General features: G+C 46.9%; 1 protein-coding gene across 1 annotated transcript in view; it reads right to left on the minus strand.

Moving 5' to 3' along the window:
* Window positions 1-16,269, minus strand: part of LOC132385393 (histone-lysine N-methyltransferase 2B-like) — a 292,547-nt gene that overhangs the window by 256,482 nt on the left and 19,796 nt on the right. Inside the window, exon 2 of the mRNA XM_059957436.1 lies at window positions 642-720. Coding sequence (XP_059813419.1) covers window positions 642-720 — 79 coding nt within the window. The remainder of the gene's footprint in view (window positions 1-641; window positions 721-16,269) is intronic.

Here is a 16,269-nt window from a genome sequence, read left to right on the forward strand (position 1 = left end):
TGCACTTATTCCATACACCCACCACTCTCTAGGTAAAGTAGCTGCCTCTCAGCTCCCCTGCAAGTCTTTCCCTTTTCATCTTAAAGCTGCGCCCTCTCGACTTGGTCAGGGAAAAGACTGTGACAATCCACCTTATCAGCACCCCTCATAGCTTTATAAACCTCTATAAGCCTCCTTCACTCCACGGAAAACAGTCCTAGCCTGTCCACATAACCCAAGCCCCCTCCAGTTCCAGTGAATCCTTCCTGAACCCTCTTCAACTTAATGACATCCTCCCTATAGCTGGGTGACCAGAACTTCACACAATACTCCAAGTGCTTTCTGAACAATGTTTTGTACAGCGGTAATGTGATGTCTCCACTCCTGTAGTCAGTGCCCTGACTGATGAAGGCCAGGGTGCCAAATGCATTCTTTACCACTTTCAGAGAACCGTGTACCTATAACCACCATGTCCCAGCACCCCCTCTAGACCCATCACATCCGTTCAATGGTATATGAGAATTAGTTTCCAACAATTTAAGGGAACACTACGCCAAAGGCAGAGACCTTTTGTTATACCCACCCCGTCACTACCCTGAATCAGAGCTTTCATCTCCAGATTGCACCAGGACCCAATTAATGTTACAAGATCAAAGGCTTACGTTTCTGTGAGCGGAGGGCAAGACGCAGGGAGCTGGTCAGAGTCTCATCGTCGGATGTGAAGCCTGCAAAATCTTCACTCTGGAAGGTAAGAGGAGAGAGGAGGGGAGGAGAGGGACAAGGGGATAAGAGGGGAGGGGAGGGACAAGGGAATAAGAGGGAGGAGGAAAAAGAGGCTGATTAGAACTTAAAATAAATATTTCCACTTCACTGAGACAGACAGACAGACATACTTACTTTATTGATCCCAAAGGGTTTCGTTACAACTGCACCAACCAAGAATAGTGAAGAAATACAGCAATATAAAACCATAAATAATTAAATAATATGTTAATCATGCCGTGGAAATAAGTCCAGGACCAGCCTATTGGCTCAGGGTGTCTGACACTCCGAGGGAGGAGTTGTAAAGTTTGATGGCCACAGGTAGGAATGATTTCCTATGACGCTCAGTGCTACATCTCGGTGGAATGAGTCTCTGGCTGAGTGTACTCCTGTGCCTAACCAGTACATTATGGAGTGGATGGGAGTCATTGTCCAAGATGGCATGCAACTTGGACAGCATCCTCTTTTCAGACACCACCGTCAGAGGGTCCAGTTCCACCCGCACAACATCACTGGCCTTACAAATGAGTTTGTTGATTCTGGTGTCTGCTACCCTCAGCCTGCTGCCCCAGCACACAACAGCGAACATGTTAGCACTGGCCACCACAGACTCGTAGAACATCCTCAGCATCGTCCGGCAGATGTTAAAGGACCTCAGTCTCCTCAGGAAATAGAGACGGCTCTGATCCTTCTTGTAGACAGCCTCAGTGTTCTTTGACACTCAACTTGCAGTCTTTCTGTTTGACGTACAGGCTCCGTCAGTTCAGACTGGAGAACACGACCACCGAGGTGTTGAGGGTGGAACTGAGAAACAAGAAAGGTATGATCACATTATTGGAGCTATATTACAGATCACGCAGTCCTAGGGCGTTAATGGAACATATTTGTAAAGAGATCGCACACTGCTGTGAGAAACACGAGGTTGTTATGGTAGGTGATATAACTTTCCACATATTGACTAGGAATCCCAGACTATGAAAGGACTTAATGGGATAGAGTCTGTCAAATGTGTTCAAGAAAGTTTCCTTTATCAGTATGTAGGAGTTCCAATGAGAGGGCATGAGATACTCGATCTGCTATTAGTTTCAAAATAAATACGCAAAAGGATAGATCTGGTCCTCGGGTTGAGATTCTAAATTGGAGAAAGGCCAATTTCGATGGTATCAGAAACGATCTGGCAAATGTGGATTGGGACAAGGCTGTTTTCTAGCAAAAGTTTACTTGATAAGTGGAAGTCCTTCAAAAATGAAATTTTGAGAGTACAAAGCTTGTATGTGCCTGTCAAAATAAAAGGTAAAGATAACAAGTGTAGTGAATCTTGATTTTCAAGAGATATTGAGGCTCTGAAAAATGGCAGATGATATTTATTGCAGGCACGTGCAACTTTGGTAGGACCATCGAGGGTGGATCTTACACAGAGTGGTAGGGCACTGAGGAGTGTGGTAGAACAAAGGGCCCATAATTCAATGTAAGTGGTATGACAGGTAGGTAAAAAAAAAAGCTTTGAAAATTCGTCTTCATAAATCAATGTATTGAGTACAGGATTTGGGATGTAATATTGAAGTTGAACAAGACATTGGGAAGGCCCAATATGGAGTATTGTGTGCAGTTTTGGTCACCTACCTACAAAAGAGATTGAGAGAATTGCTGGGTATGGACAACTCCAGTTGTAAAGAATGATTGAATAGATTATGACTGAATTCTTTAGAATGCAGATGATTGAGGGGAGATTTGATCGAGGTATACAAATTATGAAAGGTATAGATAGTGTAAATGCAAGCAGACCTTTTCCACTGAGGTCATGGGTTGAGGGTGAAAGGTGAGAAGATTGAGGAACTTCTTCACTCAGAAGGTTGTGAGAACGTGGAATGAGCTGCCCAGCACAAGTGCTGCATGTGAGCTCAAATTCAACATTTAGGAGAGGTTTGGATAGGTACATGGATAGTGTGGGTATGGAGGGCTATGGTCCCGGTGCAGGTCAATAGGACTAGGTAGTTTAAGTGGTTTTGGTATGGACTAGATGGACTGAAGGGCCTGTTTTTGTGCTGTGCTTCTCTATGACTCTACACGGTACGTCTTGGACTGTGGGAGGAAACCGGAGAACCCAGGAAAAACCCACACATTCCACAGTGAAGGTACAGAGACTCCTCACAAAAAACAGTGCTAGAATTGAACTCCAAAACACCTCCAGTTGTAATAATGTCATGCTAACGGCTACACTACTGGTGCACCCAGAAAAAGGCTGTATGCATTCACTCGAGCTCTGCACTTCATGATGATATTCACCCCTTCCCCCAATCTCCTAGGTTCCAAGGAATAACATCTTAGTGCATCCTCCTCTCTCTGTAACTCAGAGCCTCAAGTCCTGGCAGTACCTTTGTAAATCTCTCCCCTTTATTAGGTCTTTCCCAGTCTAACCAGCATCTACGGATTGGCTGCCAGGGACTAGTGGTGTTCCACGACAGTCGGTGTTGAGGCCATTTCTTTTCATATTATACACATCAATGACTTGGTTGATGGAATTGATGGCTTTATGGCTAAGTTTTTGGGGATACGAAGACAGGTGGTATTGGGGAAGCAGGAAGTTTGCAGAAGGACTTGGTCAGGTGAGGAGAATGGGCAAAGAAGTGGGAGATGGAATTCAGTGCTAGAAGGTGCACCATCATACACTTTCATAGAAGGAATAAAGGCATAGCCTATTTTCCAAACAGGGAGCAAATTCAGATTGTCTAAACAATATGGCACCAGCAAACAATGATTCCTCGGGTCATCTTGCAAACAGTCAATCACTTCAGCTTTCTACTAATTATTCTTTTTATCTTGATTTTGTTTTAGAAACTGTTGGAGCTTGTGACTTAGTTTGTGGTTCGAACGGGAGAGCTAGCGTTCTGTTGTCCCTGGTTTGTGGTTCGTTCGGGAGAGCTAGCGTTCTGTTGTCCCTGGTTTGTGGTTCAATCGGGAGAGCTAGCGTTCTGTTGTCCCTGGTTTGTGTTTCGTTCGGGAGAGCTAGCGTTCTGTTGTCCCTGGTTTGTGGTTCGTTCGGGAGAGCTAGCATTCTGATGTCCCTGGTTTGTGGTTCGATTGGAAGAGCTAGCGTTCTGTTGTCTCTAGCTAGCTCTGTTGTCCTCAGGAAAACTCCAGAAGTGTGAGCATGGGCTAACACAACGAGAAGTTCAGCAACGAGACAAGGGGCCATGATCGAGTACACTTCTTGCCAATCAAAGCATCAAGGAAGATTGAAACATCAAAGCAAATGCAGAGGGGAGTGAGTGGTTCTCAGAGCGGCCACTGGTTCGAGTCACCGCCCTCGGAGGGGCCGCTAGATCCCGATGTCAGAAATGTTATCGAAATTTTGAGTTTTATGGATTGGACTGTATTGACCTCTTTCAGTTCTATTTTTTATCCTGTGTTCTTGCCCATTCTTTCTTGTTGCCGACTGGCAGGCTGGGGGTTTGGGTGATCTGTTGGCTTTTGTGCAAGAGAGTGAGGAGAGGTGGGGTTTGCAAGTTTTTGTGTTGCTTTTTTTTTGTACATGGGGGTGGGGAATGATGTCTTTCAACTACTATGGTTTTCTACTAAGGTTCAAAAGGACTTGGGAATCCTTGTCCTCCAAAAGGTCAACTTGTAGATTGAGAATGTGGTAAGAAAGGCAAACACAATGTTAGCATTCACATCAAGGCAACTAGCATATAAAAGAAAGGATGTAATGCTTCCTTAGGCATTCAGACTTGGACTCCTTATCTAAGAAAGGATGTGCTAGGATAACGTATGAGAATACTGTACTCACTGGAGTTCAGAAGAGCAAGGGAAGAATCTCATTGAAACCTATTGAATATTTCAATAGGCCTAGATAAAGTGGATGGGGAGAGAATGTCTCCAATAGTGGGAGAGTCTAGGACCAAAGGACACAGCCTCAAAATACAAAGATGCCTCTTCAGAACAGAGACAAGGACAAATTTCTTTCGCCAGAAGGTGGTGAACCTGTGGAATGCGTGCCAAGCAGCTATAGAAGCCAAGACATTACATATATTTACAGCGGAGTTTGACAGGTTCTTGATTAATAAAAGTGTCAATGACTACGAGCAGGTGGCAGGAGAATGGTGTTAAGAGTAATAAACCAGCCATGATGGAATGGCGGAGCAGACAATGGGCCAAATGGCCTAATTCTGCTCCTAAATCTCATGGTCTAATCCTGTACAGCTGTAACACGACATCCTAGCTCTCTGTACGCAGTGCCCTGACTGATGTAGGCCAGAATGCCAAATGCCATCTTCAACCCTGTCTACCTACAACATCAATTTCAGGGAAGTACGGACCCATATTCCTAGGACCTCTGCCCATAACGCTCCCGGGGGATCTGCCATTTTGTTGTATACCCTACCTTGGTTTGCCATACTTTGGCCCATTTTTCAAGCTGATCAAGTTGCCCCCATAATTTACGGCAGCCTCCTTCACTTTCTATGATACCACCTTTTACAGAATATTCTACAAATTTACGAATCAGCTCATCACATCACAAAAACAACAGCCTCCCCTCCATGGATTATATCTACAATTTCCACTGCCTTGGAAATTCAGCCAGCATAATCAAAGACCCCTCCCACCACGGACTTACTTTCATCTCCCCCATCCCATCAGGTAGAAGATACAAAAGCCAGAAAGGCTCAAGAACAGCTTCCACCCCACTCTTAACAGAAAGATTGGGCTCTCGACCTCACAATCTACACTGTTGTGCCCTTATGCCTTCTGTTACACTTTATTCCGCATTCTATTATTGTTTTACCTTGTTCCACCTCATTGCACTGTCTAATGATCTGATCTGTATGAAGTCTGCAAGACAAACTTTTTACTGTATCTTGGTACCTGTGACAATAGTAAACCAATGTAAGCCTTCCTTGGTACACTTAAATCCACATTATTTCTAAAAACAAAGAGTAATGGTGCTGATTGAACTTGGAACCCTCCACAGAAGTCTAGGGGAAGGAAATCCAAAAAACACGCCATCCTCATGGTGAAATCCACAAGTCCCCAAGCCTACTCCATTCCCCCTCACTTCATCGGGCCAGCTTGCTTTGCCTCGAGGGCAATTGCCTCCCAGCCTCGGTCACTCTCCACCCCTCCATCTGCCAATCAAACTCTCCTCAACCGGACTCAACCACTGCTTTCAAGCTCCCCTCCACTTCTCCATACCAACCAGCTCCCTCAACTCTTTGATATAATTTATTGTTCGTGGCAGCATTACAATGCAAGATCTACAAAAAAATCACCACAAGCTACCAAAAAAATAAACACTAAGAGTGCAAGCTATCTCACGGAGGAGGGGAAAAAGCTGTTCCGAGATTGCTCCTGTAGGTCTTCAGGCTCCTGTAACTCTGCCCTAATGGCAATGAGAAGACAGCATTCCTAGGATGGCAAGGGCCCTTAATGATGGAACACGGAACAGAGAACAGCGCTGGTCTCTAAGTTCAATCTGAAACTTCCCTTCTCCATCGCTCTCCATTTTTCTTTCATCCATGTGCCTTAGAGTCCATTAAATGTTCCTAATGCATCTTCCTCTACCACCACTTGCGACAGTGTGTTAACTTAGCTTTGACATCCTCTTTGTACTTTACTCCATCAGCCTGAAATTATGCCCCGTTGTACTCGCCACTTCAACCCTGGGAAAATGTTTCTGACTGTCCATTCAACCCATGACTTTATCACCCTCTGCACCTCGCTCCAAAGAGAAAGTCCTATTTTGCTCAACCTATCCTTAGGATGCTGCCTTTCTGAGGTACCAGCCATTGAAGAAGTCTTCGATGGTGGGGAGATTGTCTATGATTGAGCTGTCTGAGACCACCTGCAACCTCTTGCAGTCCTATACATAGGAGTCACATTACCAGATGCCGCACGACACGCCGTTTTAAAGTCACAGATCACCAAAACACAGAAACATTCCCTTCGGCCCATACCAAGCTTTAAATCTGCCTCCTCTCACTGACCTGCACCATAGCTCTCCACCCCTCCAATCCATGTACCTATCTAAATTGCACTTAAATGCACATCCACCATTTCCACTGACAAGCCATTCCACACTCCCACCGCCCTCTGAGGGAACAAGTTCCCCCTCAGGTTAATCTGAATAATATCACCTTTAACCATTAACTGATGACATCGAGTTCTAGTTTCACAAAATGTCAGTGAAAAAATTCTTAGTTTCCAGCACTGCCTGATTTTATTTCAAATCTGCTACTCACAGCCCCTCAATCTGGGTTAAACGTTTTAATTCAACAATAAAGAGAAAGAGAGAGAGAGAGAAAAAGAGGAAAAAAAAGAGTAAGAAAGAAGAGCGTGCATGTGAGAAGCTGAGGGAGAGAGGGAGCTTGCACACGAGGGAGCTAGCCGGGGGGGGGGGAGAGAAAGAGGGGGGGAGAGAGAGGGGGAGAGGGGGGGAGAGGGGGGAGGGGGGAGGGGGGGAGGGGGGAGGGGGGGAGAGGGGGAGGGAGAGGGGGGACAGAGGGGGGACAGAGGGGGGACAGGGGGGGGAGAGGGGGGGAGAGGGGGGGAGAGGGGGGGGAGAGGGGGGGGAGAGGGGGGGGAGAGGGGGGAGAGGGGGGGGAGAGGGGGGGGAGAGGGGGGGAGAGGGGGGGGAGAGGGGGGGAGAGGGGGGGAGGGGGAGAGGGGGGGAGAGGGGGGGAGGGGGAGAGGGGGGGAGAGGGGGGGAGGGGGGGAGGGGGGAGAGAGGGGGGAGAGAGGGGGAGAGAGGGGGGAGAGAGGGGGGAGAGAGGGGGGAGAGAGGGGGGAGAGAGGGGGGAGAGAGGGGGGAGAGAGGGGGGAGAGAGGGGGGAGAGAGGGGGGAGAGAGGGGGAGAGAGGGGGGAGAGAGGGGGGAGAGAGGGGGGAGAGAGGGGGGAGAGAGGGGGGAGAGAGGGGGGAGAGAGGGGGGAGAGAGGGGGGAGAGAGGGGGGAGGGGGAAGAGGGGGAGAGAAGGAGAAAGAGAGAGTGAGAGAAAGAGAGGGAGAAAGAGAGAGGGAGAAAGAGAGAGAGAGACAGAGAGAAAGAGAGAGAGGAGAGAGAGAAAGAGAGAAAAGGAGAGAGAGAGAAAAAGACGGAGAGAAAGAGAGAGGAGAGAGAGAGAGAGAAAAGGAGAGAAAGAGAGAAAAGGAGAGAAAAAGAGAAAGAGAGAGAAAAGAGAAAGAGAGAAAAGAGAAAAAGAGAGAGTGTTAAATTTAGATCAAGAGGCTGTATATCAGTCAGAGGCCCTGCACACCTGCTCCAGAGGGAGGAGGAGGTAACAGCACCTCCCTTCCCCCTCCCCAATCGAGGCTACCTGAATGAACCCTTACCCTGGAAATCATCTGCAGACAGCCTGGAGAACTCTGTGGAACATCCAAACGGCCAGGTATGTGGGGCTTTGCCAATTCCCCACCAGGCTCATCTTGGAAGCTTCCCATTGGAGCGTGCTCTGCAGTCTGATCAGCAGGGACAAAGAAGTTGATTTGACTAACCTGGAAGGGTTAGCGGAGAGGGTGTGAAGCGGGACACGCCCACTGCAGCACGGGAACAAGCCGAACCAGTCGGTGTTGCCTGCCAGTCTCCTCCCTCGCATGAACACATCCCCCTCCAAACACACTTCTGCACTGCCTGTGGCAGTCAGCTTTCTGTGAAGCCTCTCCCAAATCTCTGTGGCCAGCTGTCCCAGGCACAGAATTGCACAGGGTCAAGGGAGTCATGCCCTTCAGCCCATTGTCCTTTGCTGGCCCACTCCCACCAATCCCATCTTCCAGCAGTCAACACAGAGATTTCTCTGGTCTGATACAAACTCAGGTTTAATATCACTGATGTGTCAGTGCAAGACAAAAATTACTAAATTATGTTAGAAATATAAAAATATAGAGAGAGAAGGGTAAACAGATTGCAGAATTAAGTGTTACAGTTACAGAGAAAGTGCATTGCAGGTAGACAATCAGGTGCAAGGGCCACAGTGAAGTTGAGGTTCCATCTACAGCAATCAGAATCAGATTTATTAATAGAGACAAGCATCGTGAAATCTGTTTTGTGACAGCAGTACGGTAACAAAGATTACTATTAGTTACAATAAATAAATAGTGCATAACAGAACAGCGAGACTGTAGTGTTCATGGGTTCATGAACTGGTCGGCCATCTGAAAGCACAATGGGAGAAGTTGTTCCTGAATAGCTGAGTTGTGGGCTTTCAGGCATCTGTACTTCCTACATGATAGCAGTAATAAGAAGAGGGCAGGTCCCAAGTAATGAGAGCTTTTAATGATGGACAACCAGAATTTTCATCAACATTGGTCCCATTTACCTACATTTGGCCCACACCTTCTGTCTGTAAGCTTTTTTTTATTTATCCAGTCAGTACTTTCAAGAATGCAAACCTGAACCACAATATATGCATTAGCCACAAATTACCATACCTGACTGAGTCAGTCACACCACACAGAAACCAGCCCTCTGCTACATGCCCACCTATGCCTGCCCCATTTGCTTGCTTTGACTCTAAGCCTTCCCTATCCACGTACCTGTCCAAGTGTCTTTTAAATGTTGTTAATGGACCTGCCTCTGCCAGCTCATTCCACGTGTGGACCAACCCCTTCATGTGGCTGCCCCTCCGGTCCTCTTCCAATCTTTCACCTAAACTCATGTCCTAGTTCTTAAATACCCAGACCTGGGACAAAGACTGTGCGTGTTCACCCCGTCTATGCCCACCATGATGTTATACACCTGATGCACCATCAATAACTCTTGGAGACGTGAGGCGAGATATAGGCTTTTATTGACTGGAAGAAAGAACAAGCAGCAATTGACCACCGCACTACATCCTGGAGACTGAGGCCAGGGCTGTGTCTCCAATCGCCTTTATACCGGGGGGTGTGGGAGGAGCCACAGGAGCAGTCAGCGGGGGGGGGCGTGTCCAGACAGGTATATGTAGTTCACCACAACACCTCTGTAAGGCCTCCTGCACTCCTAATAAAGCCCTAGCCTGTCCAACTTCTCCCTATAATTCAGGCCCTCAGGTCCTGGCAACATCCCTGCAAATCCAAAACATAGGCCTCCGTATCTCTCTCTGCAGCTCACCAGGAGACCGCAGTCAGTGCAGATCAGAGATAACATTTCCTCCTCACTGTCAATCAACACTGGCACACCTCAAGGACATGTACTTAGCCCACTGCTCTACTCTACCCTACAAGCACCGCTCAAACGCCATCTATAAATTTTCTGATGACACTACTACTGGGAAAATTTCAAATGGTAACAAGGCGGCATACAGGAGCGAGGTAGATCAGCTAATTGAGAGGCATCGCAGCAACAATCATGCACTCAATGCTAGTGAGACTGAGGAACTGATTGTGGACGTCAGGAAGGGGAAGTCAAGGCGACATACACATAACAGTCTTCATCAAGCGATCAGAAGTGGAAAGGGTGAGCAGCTTCAAGTTCCTGGATACACCTCAACATATCTGAAGATCCATCCTAGACCTAACATATTGATATAATTACAAAAAAGGCACGGTATTGCGAGTTTCAGGGGACTTGGCGTGTCACCAAAGACTTGTGCAAATGTCTACCATGGAGAGCAGACCGGTTGCATCGCCATCTGGTATGGAGGGGTACAGCTGGTATATATATTACCACAATTTACGTATTCTTTTTTATTTTTATGTATTGCAATAGACTGCTGCTGCAACACTAATTTCATGACATATGCCAGTGATATTAAATCTGATCTGAAATCTTCTCTGCAGAGTCCAATTTAGTGCCACCTTTCCAACAGCACAGGGAAACCAATATTACACACAATAGTCTGTGTGGTCCCACCAACGTTCTGTACAGCAGTATTACATCCCAGCTCCTGTACTCAGTGCCTGACTGATGAAGAAGGTCAGCATGCTAAACACCTTCTCCTCCACCCTGTCTGCCTATGACCACGATGCTCTAGCATTTTCCTCATTTTTGTCTCTCAATCCTTTCATGCCACAATCCAAAAGCAAAAACATGGGGATGCACATTATTGTCTGTCTACACTACGCTTTCTCTGTAGGTGTTACACTTTATTCTCTCACTTGCCTCTGGTTCTCCTCCTCCTGTCCTTTCTCCTCAAGTCCACTGTCCTCCCCTATCACATTCCTTCTTTAGCCCTTTATCTCTTCCACCTCTCACCTCCCAGTTTCTTACTTCACAGCAACACACACAAAATGCTGGAGGAACTCAGCAGACCAGGCTGCATCTTATGGAAAATAGTACCGCCGATGTTTCGGACTGAGACCCTTCGAGGGGTCTTGGTTAGAAACGCTGGCTGTACTCTTTTCCATAGATGCTGCTTGACCTGCTGAGCTCCTCCAGCATTTTGTGTGTGTTGAACAGAATCACTGTTTATTTTGCACTTATTGTTTTAACTTGTTCTACCTTAATGCATGGTGTAATGATCTGATCAGTACAAACAGTATGCAAAACAAAATTTTAAATAGGATAGGGCTTATTGAGAAAGTAAGGAGGCATGGGATCCAAGGGGACATTGCTTTGTGGATCGAGAACTCGCTAGCCCACAGAAGGCAAAGAGTGGTTGTAGTCGGGTCATATTCTACATGGAGGTCGGTGACCAGTGGGGTGCCTCAGGGATCTGTTCTGTGACCCCTACCCTTCGTGACTTTTATAAATGACCTGGATGAGGAAGTGGAGAGATGGGTTAGTAAATTTGCTGATGACACAAAGGTCCGGGGTGTTGTGGATAGTGTGGAGGGCTGTCAGAGGTTATAGCGGGACATTGATAGGTTGCAAAACAAGGCTGAGAAGTGGCAGATGGAGTTCAACACAAATGAAGTGTAAGATGGTTCACTTTGGTAGGTCAAATATGATGGCAGAATATAGCATTAATGGCAAGACCCTTGACAGTGTGGAGGATCAGAGGGATCTTGGGGTCCGAGTCCATAGGACATGCAATGCTGCTATGCAGGTTGACTCTGGGGTTAAGGCGGCATACGATGCACTGGCCTTCGTCAGTCATGGGATTGAGTTTAAGAGCCAAAAGGTAATATTGCAGCGATATAGGACCCTTGTCAGGACTCCCCATTTGGGAGTACTGTGCTCAATTCTGGTCGCCTCACTACAGGAAGGACGTGCAGAGGAGATTTACAAGGATGTTGCCTGGAATGGGGAGCATACCTTATGAGAATAAGTTCAGTGAACTCAGCCTTTTCTCCTTGGAGCGATGGAGGATGAGAGGTGTACAAGATAAGAGGTACTGATCGTGTGAGTAGTCAGAGGCTTTTTCCCAGGGCTGAAATGGCTAGCGCGAGAGGGCACAGTTTTAATGTGCTTGGAAGTAGGTTCAGAGGAGATGTCAGTTTTGCTTACGCAGGAGTGGATATAGCACAGACCATCACAGGCAAAGCCCTTCCCACCACTGAGTACATTTAAATAGCGTGCTGCCATGAGAAAGCAGCATCATCCAGACCCCCACCATCCAGGCCATGCTCTCTTCTCACGGAGTACAGAAGCCTTAGGTCCCACACTAGCAGGTTCAGACAGTTATTACCCTTCAACGATCGGGGTTCCTGAACTGGTGTGGACAACTTCACTCACTGCAACTTCAAAATGATTTCAAACCTACAGACTCAACTTCAAGGATTCTACAACTATATTTCACTGTTTTATTAATATATTTTTTTACTTGCATGATTTAGCTTTTGTATGATGCTTTCAGTATTTATTTATGCATAATTTTTCAAAAATTCCATTGCATTTCTTTATTTTCCATAAATGCCTGCAAGAGAATGAATCTCAAGGTAGTATATTCTGACAGACAGATTTTGATAATAAATTTACTTTGACTTTTCTTTCTCCATTAACAAAATCACCCCACCATCAAGGACATCTTCAAGGCAACAGCATCATTATGAAGGATCCTCCCCACTGAGGACATGCCCTCTTCTCAGTACTACCAACAGGAAGGAGGCACAGGAGCCCGAAGATTCCACACTTAGGAATTCAGTAACAACTTGCACTCTGCCATCTGATTTCTGAACAGTCCAGAAAACTATTTTGCACTTCAATGTTATTGTGTATTTTGTCCTGCAATGTACTGCTGGCACAAAGCTACTACCTTTGAATATCAGTGATAATGAACCTGATATTACGTCCCTGCCCTCCACCACCCCTTCAGAGCAGTGTTCCAACTTCCAACCCCTCCTCTAGAATTGGGGTGAAATATTCCCATTCAGGTTCCCTCTAAACCTCCCAATTTAAACACACATTCTACTATTAAGCTTCTCATGCCCCTTTAATACTGTACACCTCAGTCAGGATCTCCCCCACCGACCCCGGGGGGAATAGACCCGTCCTCTCTTGCGTCACTGGAATGCTTTGTCCCAAGTAACACCATGGAGAATCTCCCCTACACCATCTCCTGTGCAGTCGAGTCTTTGAACCGCTGGTTCACACCACTGAAAGACCTTCACTATGTCAGAGACTGCCACAGTTTCACAAACAGCTGTCAGCTCACCTCGATCAGACAAGGAACACACCATTCAGTTCCTCTCTTGTTAAATCATAGCAAGGTACAGCATGGAAACTGGCCCTTCGCCCACCAAGCCTGTATCAGCTCTGAAACAGCAACTTATAACTGTTTTTATTGCATTTCAACCTTGCTCCCATCAAGTCTCCCCTCCGACCCTGATTCTTTCCCTCACCCATACAGTAGAGGGGCAGATTAAAATAGATGACTCCGCATGTGAGAGGAAAACTGGAGTATGTCGGGGGAAACCCAACCGTTACATGCAAAACCTGTGTGCACAGAGATTTCAGAGGATCTATTCTGGGCCAAACACATTGGTGAAGGCAGCGTGACAGCCGCTCCACTTGGTAAGGAGCTTGAGGAGATTTGGTATGGTCATCAAAAGACTCCTGTAAATTTTCCACAGAAGTACAGTGCAGCGCATTCTGACCGGTTGCATCACTGCCCTGTATGGAGGCTCCAGCACACGGAACACAAGGGGCCCCATTCAGTTGTGCACTCAAGCATCTCCATCATGGACACAACCCTCCACCTCATCGAGGACATCTTCAAGAGGCAATAACTCAAGAAGGCAGCATCCATCACTAAGAATCGTCACTATCCGGGACATGTCTCTCTAATTCCTACCATCAGAAAGGACTTACTGAAGACCCACATGCAACGGTTCAGGAACAGCTTCTTCTCCTCCCCAAGCAGATTTCTGAATGATCCATGAACCCAGGAACACTACCTCATGATTGAATCATTACTGTATCAGTAACTTTTAAGTGCAAAAAAATGTCTTGTTAACTGTACTATTGCCACAAAACAAGAGATTTCCCTCAATCTAAGTCAGTGCTGATAAATCTAAGTCTGAAACACACACACAGAGCTGAAGGTCGGGATTGAATATTGGTCTGCAGAGTGAGTGGCCTTACCCACTGTGCCACCCAGTGCTTCTCCGACCTCACCACCCAAAGATAATCTATCTGCGTGTTCACCTACAAGTTGTGAACAGTACAAAAGACAGGAACTGCGCATGGAGCAGGTTCGTTGTGAACTCGGTGCTCAAGGGCAGGCTGTTGTTTGGCTCATGACATCTCATGCAATCAAACAATTTCTCTGCAGGCACAGCTCTGGGGACAGAGTGCATCAGGCAAGCCTTTCCCACTAACAAGGCAGCGTCTCACGGGGGGTCGGGAGAACAGAGTGAAGTGGCAGCAGAGCGTAAGGTTTCCAGTCACAACCAGCTCAGAGTGCACTCTCGCCTGGTCCCTGGCTCACAGCTGCAGTCAACAGCAAGCCATGTGGAGCAGGTGGCACCCAGTAGGGAAGGAGGGGTTAACAGAGCACGTACAACGAGGGGAGAGAGAAGGAGGGGTGTAGGGGCTGCAGGAAGTTAGAGGCAAAGAAGGGGTGTAGGGGACTGTGTGGGTTGGAGAAAAATCAGAGAGGGAAGGATGTTGGGGCCAAAGGGAATCACAGCGTCATGGGGGTGTAAAGGTCGGGAGGGGGTCATAAGAGACAGGGAGGAGTGCAGGGGCCAGAACAGTGAACAGAAATACCTTCAATCTTGTGTCATCCATGTAATCCTACCTTCCCGAGGGTGATCCTCAGCCCTAAAGTTACAAATACAATGCTGATGTGAGAAGATCTCACATCTACCCCTCAGTCTCCAAATACTTCAACAAATAAACCTACACTTCCTGTGATTAACTGCCCCACTGCAATAGGTAATGGCTCCATTCTACGTGCCTATAAGGGAGTTTGTACATTCTCCTCATAACCACATGGTTTTCCTCCTATATCCCAAACACCAACGGGTTCGGCTAATGAGCTGTGGACATACTATACTGGCACCAAAAGTGTGGGCTGCCCCTTGCACATCCTCGGACTGTGTCGGTCACTGACACAAACAATGCATTTCACTGTGTGTTCGTGTTATAAGTAAAACTGATGTGTAATCTTTAGAAGGCCAATTTCAGATGATCCAACCTTTGCCTGGAGACTGTATGCCCTCTCCTCCTTCCTTTTGAGGTGGTGTCCTCGCACTCGAGCAGTTGCATACAGAAACACATAGCCTTCTTAGTCATCGAAGTATAGCAGGTGAAACAGGCCATTCAGCCCACCATCCGCCGCCTTTTACACCCCACCAGGATTATACCCCTCGGCAGGGTGGGGCTGTGAGTGGCAATCGACCACAGGATCCACACTTCTCTTTGGTGATGTGGGAGGAAACTGGAGCTCCGGGAGAGATGTTAATCATTACTTTTAGTGCCATTTTCAATCATCTTTAGAATGTTGAGGTTAATTAACAGAAAGCTGGAGTTATTGTCTGCAGGGGTTATAACAAGTTTTCTGCAACTGTACAGTTTTATAGACTGACGCTTGGAAGAACTAATGAAATAATCATTGCCCACTTCGTAGTGTCAGGAAGGCAACAAGGGTACTCGACATGGAACAATAGCTAGGCTGTTTCAATGCAGTTTCTTTCCCAGATTGGCAATCATTTAGAATTTTAAATAACTATTATATAGCTTTTTATATCAGATAGCTACAGCTTAGACTGTAAGACATAGGAGCACATCCAGCCTATGAAGTCCGTTCCACCATTCAATTGTGGCTGATGGATTTCTTGCTCAATCCCATTTTCCTGATTTTTTCACCTATATTTTGAGGCCCTTACTAAGAAGGTGCGAACTGCACGCACACATGCCCACACACAAAATCAAGGGATGTGTGTATTTGGAAAAAGTTGTAGGCACATTAGCAATGTTTGAAAGCCATCTTAATTAGTGCGTTGACAGAAGAGAGTAGGTAAAATGCAGACAGCTGCCTGTTCAGCATGGGCCAGGTGGGTTGAAGGGTCTATTCCCCAGCTGTGTGACTTTTTCGCCCCCCCCCCCCCCCGCCCTGAGGCTGGTACCAAGGATAAGCCAGATGTGTACAGGAGCAGTGCAGATATACCACAGCTGGATGTGGGCAAGTGTCTGTGACGATCTGTGGGACAGAGGCTGCTGAGGAGGTAGGCTG

This window comes from Hypanus sabinus, assembly GCF_030144855.1.
Source record: "Hypanus sabinus isolate sHypSab1 chromosome 1 unlocalized genomic scaffold, sHypSab1.hap1 SUPER_1_unloc_2, whole genome shotgun sequence".
In the NCBI taxonomy this organism is placed as follows: Eukaryota; Metazoa; Chordata; class Chondrichthyes; order Myliobatiformes; family Dasyatidae; genus Hypanus; species Hypanus sabinus.